Source organism: Aptenodytes patagonicus, chromosome 23 (genome assembly GCF_965638725.1).
Source record: "Aptenodytes patagonicus chromosome 23, bAptPat1.pri.cur, whole genome shotgun sequence".
In the NCBI taxonomy this organism is placed as follows: Eukaryota; Metazoa; Chordata; class Aves; order Sphenisciformes; family Spheniscidae; genus Aptenodytes; species Aptenodytes patagonicus.
The window spans coordinates 6,638,852-6,653,091 of record NC_134971.1 but is presented as its reverse complement, the minus strand read 5'-3'; the positions used below and the strand labels follow the sequence as shown (position 1 = coordinate 6,653,091).

Here is a 14,240-nt window from a genome sequence, read left to right as displayed (position 1 = left end):
TGGGGAGAGGCCAAACTCTGGACGTAGGTTAGATGAATTACAGTCTTTACGTGTGATTTCAAGGCCGTTTAAGGAACTATGAGGGTTTCAAGGAGTGGCTGAGCCCCAGTGAAAATATAGTTATAAATTAGCGATGACTCTTTTTTTTTTTTTTGATGTGTTTTATTGGGAAATGGTTACTCTGGATCACGTGGAAATGCGAAGTTTTGCTGAGGTCGGGTTCTGTTTAACCTCCGGCTCAGAGATGGTCTTTACTACAATAAATAGACATGGAGAGGTTATTTGTTTCCTTATAGTAAGATCCACCCCCCACACACACCCCGTGGTTTCGTTCTGCAAATATTTGGCGGTGCAAATTTCCTGGTAGCCAAGACAGACCAACACGACGCAGCAGAGCGTTCGGTAGGGGCAAATTTCCATTTCAGAGTCAGGTTTAGCTAAAGGTTTAGTTTTTAGCCAAACGCAGCCTTTCAGGATGAGAGGGGCGGTGGGATTTCTGTACCAGGGCCAGCAACTTCATCGCTAATGGCCAAGATTTTTGCCTGGCATTTTTGGCGTCTCATTTGCATTTTTGGACACCCCCTGGTTTTTCTCATGAGCTTGCACAGAGAGGCAGCAACTCCCCAGCTAAATAATTCATCATGTTTCCAGGCCCTCCATCTCACCACTTGTTTTCCTCCCATTTATTTCTCAACCTCAGTTTCGGGTGTAGGGTTTTTGGGGGGTAAAGCCTCCCATGTGCTTGCAGCACCCCAAATTTTTCTCATTTATTCCAGGGCTTGCGGGACACGCGTTAAAATGGCAGCAGGCTCCTAGGACATTCGTGAAACAATTTAATGGAGGAGCTGCCTAACTAGAGAAAAGAAATGCCTGCAGCTTGGCTTTTGCCTCTGGAAAATTTGAATCGCCCCACCTGAAAAAACACGCACGGTTTGGGCATCCAACCCCACCGCCGATAAAATCAGCGGCGAGAGGATGCCTGCGGGATGCTTCCTCCCTTCCAGCAGCGCCCACCTCTCCGAGCGGTGAGAAAGGATGAATTAATGGATAATTATTTTTACAAGAAGTCACCTGTTTAAACAACATCGCGAGACAGGGGTGAGGGAACAGATTTGGTTTTAATAAATCAAAATAATAATAATAAAGACAGGGCATTGCCAGACAGCGCTTCTAACCATGAAGTCATTTATGAAACAGAGTGGATATATTTAAAACATTAAAATTCGGCTTTCTTACTACAAATTCCCTGCAGCAAGTATATTTGCTCTCAGTGGTGTAAGTACCTGCGCTGCTCCGTAAAAGTGAGTTAAACCCAGGGCTATTGCACAGGAGGCTCTGTCAGTGCTTCTCTTACAAATAGCGATAATAACACTTACCTCTCTCCCAAGGGCGTCGTGGGGGTTAATTATTTAACATTTGTAAAGCACTTGCAAGGCTGGAGACGAAAGTGGAAAGTATTATTAAGAATAAACTACATTTTATAGGAGGCCTGGTCAGAAAATTGCATTCGGAGTTGAAATATGGGTTATGAGCGGGGGTCCCTGGAGGAGCATCCATCATGACCTGGGAAGCACAGAAAATGAAGTGCTTCAAAGAAATTAATCCGTTCTGCAGTATTTCATGGCCGGGGCTGCACTGAGGGGTGCGAGGACCTGGGGTAGGGGGTAATGCCCCAGGCACCCCCCACCCCCCGCCACGAGGTGGGTGATGGGGGCGTCCGATAGAAAGAAATTTAATCATTGCAATGAAACGTGAGCAAATAAAGATTTGGGGGAAAAACCTCGAGACAGCCAGTTTTTCAAGTCAGGAAGTCGCAGATGAGTTTTGGGGGGGAAAACTGCAACTTAAAGCACCTGGTGTGCCCAGGGGTGGGGTTTTTTTTACGTGTCCCCGGGTCATCTCTCCCCTCCGGCCGGGGTTTGGGGGAGGCTGGGAGCACCTGGGGCTGGCAGGGAGGAGGCAGGTGCTGCAGGCAGGGGAGGAGCATGGCTCACCTGGGCGCAGGTGCGGTAGCGGGATCACCGGGGCAGGTAAGGCTCCGCTGGCTGGGGCTGGCGTGAGGAGGGGGCTTCGCGTTGGGAAGGGGCTGGGGAGGAGGGTGGAAAGTCACCCCGAGCCGTGGGACTCACCCCCCATAGCTGGGAGGGGAAGGAACCCCGCCTGACCACCCTTTGGGTGGGTAGGGATGGGGGGGGACCCCTAAACTTGGCATCCGAGCCAGCTCCGTAGGGAGGGAGGAGAGGGGTCAGGGTGGGCGAGCTCAGACCCGCTCCCCTTGGGAAAGCAAAGTGGGGGACACACAGGGGGTGTGGGCTCTGCCCTCCTTGACCCACCGGGGTGTCCCACCGCCCCGGGGTCCCAGTGGGACGGGGCAGAGGAGGGTTTGCTGCTGCCCCTGCCAGGCTGGGCTGCGGCAGTGGGACCTGACGGGGCAGCCCGGCAAACGGGCAGCAACATTTTCCAAGGAGGAAGTTGAAAAATAAACCCAACCTGTGGGGCCTGAAAACGGGCAGAGGCGAGAGCAGGGCAGCCTGCGGGCAAGCGGTCCCCCCCAAAAAAAACCCCGACCCCCTTGCTGGGCTGCCTGCAGGAAGCCTTCGCCGGCTCCCTGCTCCGCTCCCAGTCAAATTAAATGCAAAAGCTCTGCCTAACAGCTAGACCGAAATCGCTGCTGCGTGCACTGAACCAGAAACTCTCTCTCCCCCCCTCCTCTCCCTGCAGAATTGCCCAGAAAAGTCTCTTTTAGTGCCCCAAAAATGTGCAGATTAGGAGGAAAAACAGAGTCCAGGGGACCGCCCTGCTCAAGGGACGGTGCCTCCCTTCGCAGGGAGCTGCAGGGGAAGGGTTTCTTCCTTCTTCCTACCAGCTTGTCGTTAAAAAACTAATAACGTCTCGCTTTTGCAGCGCAGGGTGCAATCGCCGAGGCACAGGGCGCTTGCAGAGGTTTATGTGGGGCAGCCACGGCTGTCTAATAAACCGAGGGGCGGCCGCGGTACTCAACAGGCTTAGGTTTACGTGTTTAAGGTGAATAACTGGATATATCTGGGATATATTGCAATGGAAATGGTTTCTTTAGTAGCTTGTCTTGGACAGTTTTCCTTGAGGGATGTCGAAGGCAGCTGGGAGGAGCGCTTAGCCTGTGTCGCATTGTGGGGCAATCGGGACAATATTGGGACAAGCAATTGTCTCGTCTTCGGAAAACACCGATTTTTGCGGCATTGCTGGTGGCGGTAATGCTGGTTTTGAGTCATTGTTTTGTGCCGGTACTTGTGAGGTAGTAGGGGTTGGTGGAGTCAGGGCTACTCCATCATCGCACATCGCGGAGCTGGAGAGGGAGTTGGGTGCACAGACCTTGGCTCGCCGCGTCCCATGGCAACCACAACCTTTAGAAAGCACTTTAATGTCTTAGGCATCACGCAGAGGCGAAGAAAAATGGCTTTTAAGACGGTAACGCGCATTTCCCAAAACAGATCATTTTTAAAGTCAGACCTTGTTGCCTTAAAACCACAAATAAACAAATGCAGGTCATGAAGAGAAGCAAAAGGATGATGAAGCGCCCGCTCCGAGCCCCTGTAATTAAGATGGCTTTGGCTAATCTGTTTCATTTCTCAGCTTTCCTGCTGGGCTGTAACTCGGAGCTGCTTCTTGCTGCTTCTCTGGTGGCAGGGCTCAGTGCAGGGGTAGGGACGGAGACTCCAAAGCAGGGACCTATAAATCAGAAGGCAAAAAGAGGCAGCTTGAGGAAGAGCAGTAGCAGGCAGAGAGCAATATAACCTCTCCATCACCAGCTTTTCGGTCTCTCTCTCCCCCAGTGTCTCTTTTCAGGTAGGTCCGTTGTGTCTGTTAAAGAGCCCTCAGGCCCAGCATCCCGAATTTGAAGCTTTCATCCCAGTTTGAACTTCCACGTTGAATTTTCCCATCGCAGCGGGCCTTTGTTTTAGGATTAGCTCGGTCTATCTCGTGTGTCTATCCGCAGCCGCTGTACAAGCTCCTGCAGTACCTCATGGTCCTTCAGATATTCCCCAGCAATTGAGCCTAACAGGTTCCGATGATGATGATAATTTTTGACATAAGACTAAAACCCCTAAGGATCCTTCAGAGGCAGAAAAGTTGCTTTCCTGGTTTTGCAGATGCGGCTGGGCTCGCGAGTATTAGCAACAAATAACATGATTGCTCGGTGTCACCGTTAACACTCCCCGGTGCAGATGGAGGCAGGGATAGAAGAAAAACTGACGATAATGGGAAGAAATGGTTCAGAGTGGGGTTTTAATCTGACGTTAATGCATTAGGGATCCAGCTCCTGGGGGAGCTAATGGAAGTGCCGCTATGATTAGAAGTGCCTCTGCAGACAAATAAGACAGTGCTGGTAATGGAGTGAGGCAGCGCAGGCAGGCAGTGGGCAACAGGAGAGCTTATATTTGTAGGAGATGCCTCTCCTGACATCTCTTGGGTGTCTCCTTTGCCATCTTTCTCTCTGCAGAGGCGCAGTTATCTCACTTCCATGTCTTCTCCTCCAGTCACCCCGTTGCTGGACCACTGCCTTCCCTCCCAGCCTTTTTTAATCACTGGTGGAGTATCGGGGCTGTGGGTTGGTTATGTTGTATTCAGAGGAAGACGTGACGCACAGCGAGAGCATACGGGGTAGGAAATGGGCTGATGGAGGACGCGTTTTTGGCTGAAGCGCCTCAGCTGCTGTCAGTCTGTAGGTCTGGGTTTGATGCTCTCCTGCAGTCTCAGATTCAGCATGAGGAGACCCAAACCACCTCTAGAAGGCTGGAAATGGCTTCATTATTTCCAGATATGCACCTCAGCGTCATTCCCCAGCTCAGCCTGAGCTCAGCCTTTTTTTTTTTTTTCTTTCTTTTTGCAAGCCAAGACATTTCTCTTCTTCACTGAGTCAGCCTTTCCCCCGGGACCGTCCCTGTCACCCGCAGACGCTCCGAGAGCCAGGCGGCAGGTCCCACGGAGAGCAAACCAGCTCTGGTGTGTCTGAACTGCCTGATTTACGGAGCTCGAAGGGCAAAGTTAATTGCAGGGGTGATGGTTGCGACCTGTTTCCAATGGCGAACTTTAGACTGTAATTTCCAAGCTGGGGAAAATGGAAGTGATACCCTGACCGAGACATTATCAATGCACTAATAAAACCTTTAAAAAAAAAAAACTCGGTAAAGCAAATGAGACCTTTGGAAAACTCAAAGGGCCCAGGGTTTGGCTGAAAAGAGATTATCTGTGGCTGCCAGGGTAGGGCAAGAGGAGGAGGCGAAAGCCTAGTCAGGCTCCTCGCCATCCTCCCTGCTGCTCCGGACGTTCCCCCGGGTGGTTGGGTGCATTAGCTATAAACCAAGAAGAAACCAGCTCCTTTGGGAGATGATAAGAGCAGATGAAACAGTAAATCATTAAGCCGGCGCAGTGCACGGCATTGTAATATACAGGGGGTAAAGGGCATTAATTACAAGCCAGCAGGGACATGGGTGCGTTATCGAACGCAGAGGTTAGACGACGAGGGAACAGGGCAAAGTCACGTTTTGCAGGCATGCCCTGTAATGGTGGTTGTTGTTACCAACCCCAACATCAGCTGGACCTTCGGCTTTTTCTTTTCCCCAACGTGGTTGATTGCAGGCAAAGTCTCGCTGCATTTGGAGCTGCAGGGATAAACGAGAGCTGTTTGCTCCAGGGTGTTCACAGTTGAAAACATAATTGTGGGGTTTTTTTTCCCCCTGTGCTCACCTTTTGCATGTTTTCAGAGGAGGAAGAGAAGCAGGAGAAATAGTTTTGCTGGTCACGTGTCCCAGATAAGCCGCCCTGCTTCCTGCTAGCGAGCGATCGGGCGGGTACGGATGGCAGCAACCCCAAAACAGCCCCCGTTGCCCTGCCGAGCTCACCCCATCTCACGTAAGAGCTGTAAGGCGGACGTGCTGGCCAGCCAGGTTGCGCGTACTCCATTTAAACGACCTTTAATTTTCCCGGCTTTGATTGATCAGTGTATCCTTTAGGTCATCCCATTTTGACTGCATCGATCTCATGTGGGAAATCATCAGGTCCCATTAAATATCTGCCTTTAAAATGTAACTGCTGGAGCTAGGTCATGGAGTTATATATTTGACTATATGTTGCCGTGGTAGTGTTATAATTATGGCATTGATACGGCATGATATGGCTGCAGTACTTCTTGTCATGGTATTCCGGGATTGGTTCTGCTTTCAGTCATTATCCCGACATTATACCATTGCATGTATCTGATGGGATTCTCTGCTCACCCAGAAAATACAGATTTTTCAGCCATCTCCCTGGCTCAGGCATGCTGCTCCCTTAATCACAGGGATACAGGTGGAAGCTCTGATTCCCCGGTTGTCTCTTTCAAAGGACTAAAGAGACTATTGTATTAACCCACTGGACTGTGCTAGCATTGCTGGTAAACGGCGTCCTGCTTTGATTTTGTGTTTAATTACCCAATGCACCCACTGTCAATAAATCTCTCTTTTTAAGTCATTAAATAAGGCAGAGCCTTGCAGTGCTGCCTGCAAAGCTGCTAGCCAATAGAGTAGAAAATAATATTTCCATGCACAGCTTTTCCACCCTCGGATTAAATCCCCTCCTAAATTTGTTTGCATGAGACCCACCATGATAGCTCATAGGTATTTGGCGAAGACAGGACTGCGGGACCAGGCTGGTGTAGGCTGCAAGGACGCCGGCCGTGTCCGCTGCTGCGTGTAGCTGCATGCACCTGGGAGGTGTTTGCAGGAGAAGGTAATGTTTGCTTACCTGGAGGTGTTGGATTAGCTGGTTTGGTTAAACCAGTTCAAATCGGGCAGGTCGGCTACAGGGCTTTAGCAGGTCTGATCTAACCCGGCAGATTTTCCTACCTGGGGACAACTGGCCCTGGGAGATGGTATCTGCACGCAGCCAAGCTCCATGGACATGGACTTCATGGGGCGAAACAAGGTGTCCCTGGGACAAACCGACCTGAAATCAGATATTAATAAAGCCAAAGCAACCGCTCTCCCCTCTCAAAGGCTGGCAGCAGCAAGCCATGTTCAACCTCACGCCCAAATTATCCTTTATGCAGAAGGCAGGCAACAGCGGAATAAGAGCATTTTTTGGTTTATATTTCCAGCGAGTGGGGACTGAAGCCCAAAATGCAGCTGGGGGAGGGGGTTTAAAGATAACCGGGTCGTGGGCGTCTGGGATGGGGAGGTCAGGTCCAGCGCCAAACTACGCAGCCCCTTGCTATGTGGATGGCCGGCATCCGTGCCACGAGAGAGCTGGTTTCTGCCCGGCGTTAAGCGCAGCTCGGCACGGAGAGGAGCGTGCCTAAACGGAGGAAGAAGTCCCGGGTGCCGGCAGCACAGCCTTTGCTATCAATTAAAAAAAATCCTAATTGTCCAGCCTGACACAAGCGACCTGCGATCGCGCCAAGACAGGCCCCGGAACATATGCTCAAGCCCACAGCAAAGAGCTAATCGTTTCTCCACCTAATTAAGCAAACCAGCAAATGGCAAACAGGAGCCGGCTGGGTTTTAATTGCTGTAATTCTCCCAGGAAACAGGTCCCCCGGCTCTCCTACTGGCCGTGCACGCGTGTGCTCCAGCACGAAGGGGCAGGGAGGCTGGAGCAGCTCGGCTGGGATCCCCGGGCTCTGCATGGAGCAAATCCTGGCTTAGTGATGCTCCGGAGAGAGAAGAAGGGATGGGATGAGGCAGTGATGCAGGGAGCGAGTTGGTTTCTTTGCCCTGAACCAAAATGTTTTGTTTCCAGCAGCTTTTGGGGTATTTTTGAAGCTATATTTTCAACAAAATGCTTTGGCTTTGTGAAATAGATGTGAGGTGTGGGGTTTTTTTCCCCCTCCATGGGCTGAAAAAATTTCAGGAATTTAAAAAATTTTTGGACATAGCACACCACTTCTGTGGCTGTTCACGGAGCTAAAGAAACCCACTGATGTTTACCCCAAGACCTTGCTGTTTTCCCTGTGTATTTTCTCTCCTGCCTGGTCCCGAAAAGCCCGCCTTGCCCTGGTCTGCAGCGGATGCTCTCGCTCGTACCTGCAGAAGGGTAGGAAAAGCAGGAGCTACTGCTGGGAGGGATCCCGGGGGATGCAAAGTTCAGGCTGGGGTGTGTCAGAGATTGCAGCAGGTGTGGGGCCTCTGCTAAACTTGTCTGGGTTCCGGTTTTTTCGGGTATTTCCTAATCTTGGGGCAAGGACCTCAGAGAGGTCCCTGGTGTTCCCACCTCTCACCCTTGGAGGGTTTCTCAGTGCTCCTTCCTATTCCCATGTGCCTGGTCAAGCCTTTTCCAGTCCTCCCTGAAAGGGAGATCCCATTTTTTCCAGCGTTATGTCAAATAATTGGTGTAAGTTGTATAATGACGTTGTTTTTCTTTGCCTTGTAGCCAGAGGATGGCGAACTTCAAGGGTCACGCGCTTCCAGGCAGTTTCTTCCTGCTCTTTGGGCTCTGGTGGTCTGTGAAATACCCGCTGCAGTATCTCAGCCAGAAAGTAAATAAGAAATCCCACAGGATTTATTGTTTCCAGCGTGTGGATGCCATCGAAGGGGGAATCAAAATCATCTTTGCTCTAATAGGTAAGGGTTATATTGTACTAGCTATGCTGGTAACTTCCCAGCCTGTAGTGATAACCGTACTGGAGCCGTTACTCCAGAGAAACCGGTCCAGGCGTGGAAGGATGCGTCCTTGATGTTCATCTTGTCTTGCTCTCTAATAGAGTTCGATGTGAAAAGACCAAGTCTCGTACCCCTTCCCAAAGCTGAGCTACCATTAATACAAGCAGGCCTGATTTTTATATCCAGTCCTTTCTCCCTAACGCAAAACCATCAGCTCTTGCTTCCCCGCAGCAATGAGTAGCATCAACCACCATTGCAAATAAACCATCAGAAACCGCGTGCTCTTGCGTGTCTGTGCAGGGATGTTGGCAGAGCAGTTCGTCCCAGACGGTCCACACTTGTACCTCTACAGCGGGGAGAACCGCGACTGGGTGAAGCTGATGAACTGGCAGCACACCACCATGTACCTCTTCTACGGCCTCTCCGGGGTGGTGGACGTCTTCACCTACATCTCCCAGGTGGTGCCGCAGGGTCTGGATCGCCTCATGCTGTCCGTGGCTGTGTTCGTTGAAGGTCGGTAGAAGGCGGCGCTTAATTTGGGGAGGGATGTTGGAGGGTGTGTCAGAGAGGGACCAAAATTTGCCAGACTCAGATATTGCTCTGAACGCCCCTGAAGATAGGACACGTTGTAGGTGATATATTATCGAAGGGCGGTCTGTAGCAAGATGGGAAATACAGGCATCAATAGGTCCTGGCTTTGCCTGGTTTGGGATTTCTGGGGTGACAGCGGCACAAAGCAGCAGGCTGAGTTTCCTCGTTATGATAAATGGCTGGTGGATGCTGCATTCATCTGACATCTACAGAGCTGTTTGCGTGCCCCGCGTTCCCCCCCGAGAGCCATTAATTGCACTGCAGGCATCGTCATCCTCATCTACTTGCATTGCACGTGGCAAATTCAAGTGACTTATTCCGGCTTCAGCACATCATGAATATCATTTTGTCTTCAGGCTGTCTTACAAGTCGCGAGCCAGGATTTCAGACCCCTCTTGGATCACACAGGGAAAAGACACTAGGAAATGAAGGTCTTGCTTATATAGAAAACCCCTTAACGAAGGCCCACCTCCTGTTATTTGCCCTTCCCCTGTCCCAGTGGTTTTTGAAGGAGCAGCAGGGGCAGCTCAACAGGCACAGTTTGGCTTGTAAGAAAAGGAAATCTATCATTTCCAGCTCCCAAGAAAATGGTGAAGTTTAGCAATAGAAAAGCAGGACACAGCAGGAACCTGGCTACGAGGGGAGGGTGACCTGAAGAGGTGATGGCACTGACACGGGAAGACACCCTTCTGTTGGCCTCTCTCTTTGGACCCCGTACTGCTCAGATCCTCCTGCCCCAAGGTTGGGCATCTCATCCCTCCAGGATGGTGTGATGCCAGGAGACCTAGAGGGATGGTGCTACGTGGAGTCCCTTGTTTTCGTGCTGACCTGTCTCCGTTTGCCAAGCGGGCAGGTGATTCACTCTACCAGGGCTCTGTGGTCATGGTTGGTATTGCTAATGCTGCTCTAAGCGTGGTACGTATTTTGGCAGGTTGTCTCTTTTACTACCACGTCCTTCACCGCCCCATGCTGGATCAGCATATCCACTCCCTGCTGCTCATCGCCATCTTTTCAGGGGCCTGCAGCACCATGCTGGAGGTCTTCCTCCGTGACAACATTGTCCTGGAGATGTTCAGAGCCGGTGTCACCATCATCCAGGGAACGTGGTTCTGGCAGGTCAGTTCTGCCTTCTCTTGTGGAGCAGAGCACCGAGGTAGGAGAGCGATGGGAAAAGAGGAAAAGAAGCCGTACATCACGTATCAATCGCACGTCTCTGAAGGATAATTTTGCCAGGCTCTCTTCATAAATAGATCATAACCCAGAATGAAAATGTACTTATCACAGGTCATCTCTGATGATTGCTCCTGCTGAAATAGCTGTTTGTCTTGGCTTATTGCTTCTCTGGGGGGAACAGCAAAAGCGAGCGCTCGCAGTGAGTGAGCAACATTTTACAGTCTCTAACAACGAAGTACTAATTGCTTAATGTGTCTAATGCACCCCGCAGCACTCCCTCTGGTTTAGTGGAAAGATGCAAACCCCACCAAGCAATAAAATGGCTGAGTAAAAATACGGTCAGCTGCTTGCTTTGGTAGTAGTTGGAGAAGCAAAGAGATCAGCTGGAGAGAACCACTCCCAAAACTAGGCTGCTGAAAAGAAATGTGAGTTCCCCTCCTCTTTCTCAGCCCCAGGGCTGCTGCGCTAACTCAAACTCAAATTCGGAGATTAAAAACTGTGCTAAGCTTGTAAAATACTAAATTTGGAGTTTTTAAAGAACGGCTAGGAGTCTGCAATGCAGAGGGACAGATGTATCTTGATATTGTACAGAAGAAGAGAGACCGCAGGCGCAGACTTGCCTTGTGTGGCCTCTCACTGCAAGGCTGGACTTTTAACGGGGCCAGCACTGTCTCAGCAAAAACCACTATCCTGGTCAGGGCTCGAGTCCCTCGGTCACCGCGTGGATCATGGTGATAACCGAGATGGACAGAGGGGTGCTGGAGGGCTTCAGTACATTGATTTTTTTTCCTCTAAGGTAATAATGTGTTTGTTCCACCCAGATCGGGGTCGTGCTGTTCCAGCCGTGGGGAGGTCTGGTGTGGGATGAGAAGGACCACAGCAACATCATGTTCCTCACCATGTGCTTCTTCTGGCACTGGGCAGCCGCTGCGGCCATCCTGGCTATAAACTACACTCTCGCTTACTGGTACGGCTGGGGCATGAATTTGGGCGGGAGCAGGGTTGGGCAGACAGGGATGGGGATGCAGATGTACTCCAGCCGATCCTGGAGTACAAAGTCACAGCTGAATAAGCAGCCCCTGACTGCTGCAAGTTTTAGGGCACGGCGACAAATGTGCGTGTTATTTGTCAAGTGCACAGAATGCAAAAGAGTGTCAGCAAGAGGCACGGGCATTAAACGCGGAGAAGTCAAATAACCGAGCCCCTGAAGCCGCTCCTGGAACTCACACCACTTTTTTTCCCCTCTGCACCGGGTGCTGGAAGTCAAACTTTAATTCGATAGAGAAATCAAAGCATTACCAGGACCGCCTGACACTTTGTCCCCTCCCTTGCAAGGATTTTGAAGCGGTCGACAGTCACTGAGTTATTAGAGGTACAACAGCACTGTCGGATTGCTAAGACATCGCCAGCCCCCGGCACGGCTTTTCCAAGGGAGCGGGAAGGGGACGTTATCCCGCTTTCAGGGGTGCTCCCACAGCCTATGAGCCTCTAAGGGACGCTGCGTGGCTTGCTGAGACGTGGGCTACAAAAGGGATAGTCCAGTCTATGCAAGCAAATAGACTTTATACAGAATAAAAAAAAAAAACCCCACCCCCCACCCCCAAACCAGCATTTTAGGACCTTCGTAATAATTTCTCCCCCTCTGTGTATTCATTACAAGTGCACTTCGCTCCCCTGAGCAGTCTGGCGAGTGGCAGTAGTGTGGGGGTTTTGCTAAGGGTGATTTGTTGCTCCTGCATTACAGCTGCATCCAGAGGTGCAGGAGAGGCAGCGGAGAGCCCTACATCGGTCTCGGAGTCCGGCAGCAAAAGCGTGACATGACCTCCCAAGCCGCCTTCTTAAATGGGTCTGATGAAGAGTGAAGAGGGTGCGAGCTCCTTCTCCAAATACGTGAAGAAGCCGTTTTCTAGAAGAAAAAAAATATTTAAATCAAATTAAGTATTTATGTTTTGTGAGAGCAAAGAGAGGTGCCACCGTTCTGCTGCTGGGAAGCGTGTTGAGCGCATGGCTGGTATCTGCCCTCCGTCCGTACCCGAATGTTATTGCCACCTCTGAAACGAGCATCGCTTGCGGTGATTCTTAGCAACAAAATTAAGTGCAGAAATCCAACCCGAGGAGATCACTTCGTCCTATGGGTTCTCGTGTGTGTTTCCATAGCGATGGAGAGCATCCTTTGGCTGGCCAGCTGACTTTTCCAAGCACCTGGAGGCTTTGACCTGCCGCGATTGCAGTCAGGGAAACCTCCAGGCTGAGGTCATGTACCTCCAGACCAAGGCATCATCCCAAGGAGGAAGAGTAAAAGAGTGTGAAATGCGAGCCTGATGTCAAATTTGCAACATCGTGGCTTGATTGTGCACAATACAAATTTTACCACCGAAGCTTTGAACTAAAGAGGGGTTTTGTTAATAGTTTTCATGTTCACTCAAAGGCTGAAAGAGTGAATAAACGTGAAATAAAAATCCTCACTGAGCTGATATCCTTAAATTTAAGTCTGATAAATTATAGAGTGTGTAATAATAGCTTAGACAAATCCACCCCTTAGACCTGTAAAGCCCGAAGGGCTGTAAGATACACGGCTAAGCAGCAGGGATTCATAAAACGTCCCAGTTTTCCATTGAAAATAAACCCCTCCGCTGGGAAAGCGAGACGAAACAGGCACACGTTATGTTTTTAGCCTGCCTTTGCCAGCTAATTTCTTGCAAAAATCGACTGGAAATGCCGCCTCCTAGATAGGAGAAAAACGTGCCAGTAGTGAGTAGGGGATTAAAAAAAATATATATATATATAAAAAATAAACACCAGCGCAAGCTGAATTGCAACTGTTTGTGTCTCAAACGCTGGGGCTGGAAGGATGCTCTGCGCTGAAGTCTTCTCAGTGCTGCGTAATGGCGGGGGGGGGGGGGGGGGGCAGGATGGCAGCTGATTTTTGTGTTCATGTTCGTGACCGAAGAGAAAAGCAGCTGCTGGCAGGTCCCAGCGTCTGCGACTGTGTGCTCACACCCGCGGAAGGCAAAGCTCGTCTTTTAACACCCTTTCCCCTTGTGCAAGGAGCTTGTTGCGGACTAAGGGGGCTACAGCCTGGATTTTATTGCTTATTAACAGTGCTACAGAGACTAACTAGCTTTCCTTGAAGGCCAGCTTTCCTAGATTTCCACCACTGAGCCCGTTTATTTCGCAGGGCTGGATATTGGGAGGTGGAAACAGGCTTGGTGTGAAGAGCATTAAGCAGGGGAGAAATACACCTCCGTAAATCCAGCTGATAAACGCCGCGCAATTAAGTCTCCCGAGTTGTAACCGCTGAACACGGTGAGCATTTTGCGGCTACTTTTTTTTTCTGCCAAGGGGAACAGTTTTTCGAAACGGCACGAATTCCTCTTGCTGCTACGATGAGACGCAACCCCGGGGAGAGCGTTTTGCAGGCTGCTGCCTCCTAACGCACAGGGAAAACCCTATTTGCAAGGTGACAAACCGAGTTACCTCGAGTGCTGCAGGACAGGAATCAGCTTAACCGAAGAGCAAAAAGGCCTTTGCGTGGTGCTCTGAACTAGTTCTGGCCTGCTCTGAATTATTTGCTTTTAGAAAACAGACCAAACATCACTATTCCCACTGAAGAGCCACATGAGGGCAGCACCAGGTGGCAAAGCTGGTGCTGGACGTGCCGGAGCGTACTCCGGGCCGGCTGAGGTTGCAGTCCCCTTGCAGCCACCCTCCTCCTTGCTACCCCCAAAAGTCAAAGGTTATTTCCACCCGAGGGCACACAGATTAAAGCTGACCTTGGTTTTTAAAAGCACTCCTTGCTTTTGAAGGTGGGAGAGGGTTGATTTAATTCTTCACGGCGCTCTTTGACGCTCTTAATCAAGT

The 14,240-nt window shown here is 50.5% G+C and overlaps 1 protein-coding gene across 3 annotated transcripts; it reads left to right on the top strand.

The window, feature by feature from the left end:
• Window positions 1-980: 980 nt before the first annotated feature.
• Window positions 981-13,086, top strand: LOC143170272 (transmembrane protein 45B-like). 3 transcript variants are annotated; one of them, XM_076358392.1, is made up of 7 exons: window positions 1,818-2,030; window positions 5,898-5,912; window positions 8,390-8,576; window positions 8,916-9,128; window positions 10,138-10,322; window positions 11,201-11,346; window positions 12,124-13,086. In XM_076358392.1, exons 1-7 carry the CDS (start codon window positions 1,818-1,820, stop codon window positions 12,239-12,241), a joined length of 1,077 nt encoding a protein of 358 aa, XP_076214507.1. In that variant the 3' UTR covers window positions 12,242-13,086. The 3 variants fall into 3 exon arrangements, with proteins under 3 accessions (XP_076214505.1, XP_076214507.1, XP_076214504.1); XM_076358390.1 differs by lacking the exons at window positions 1,818-2,030; window positions 5,898-5,912 and adding an exon at window positions 981-1,025 and having other exon boundaries at window positions 8,386-8,576; XM_076358389.1 differs by lacking the exon at window positions 5,898-5,912 and having other exon boundaries at window positions 1,993-2,030; window positions 8,386-8,576.
• The last annotated feature ends 1,154 nt before the right edge of the window (window positions 13,087-14,240 follow it).

What these genes read in the sequence shown, in the direction of transcription:
- LOC143170272 (XM_076358392.1), top strand. Translation starts at nt 1,818, where the DNA reads ATGAGTTTTGGGGGGGAAAACTGCAACTTAAAGCACCTGGTGTGCCCA. An exon ending in AATCATCTTTGCTCTAATAG is followed by an intron (nt 8,577 to 8,915) that starts GTAAGGGTTATA and finishes GTGTCTGTGCAG; the next exon opens with GGATGTTGGCAGAGCAGTTC. An exon ending in CGTGGCTGTGTTCGTTGAAG is followed by an intron (nt 9,129 to 10,137) that starts GTCGGTAGAAGG and finishes GTATTTTGGCAG; the next exon opens with GTTGTCTCTTTTACTACCAC.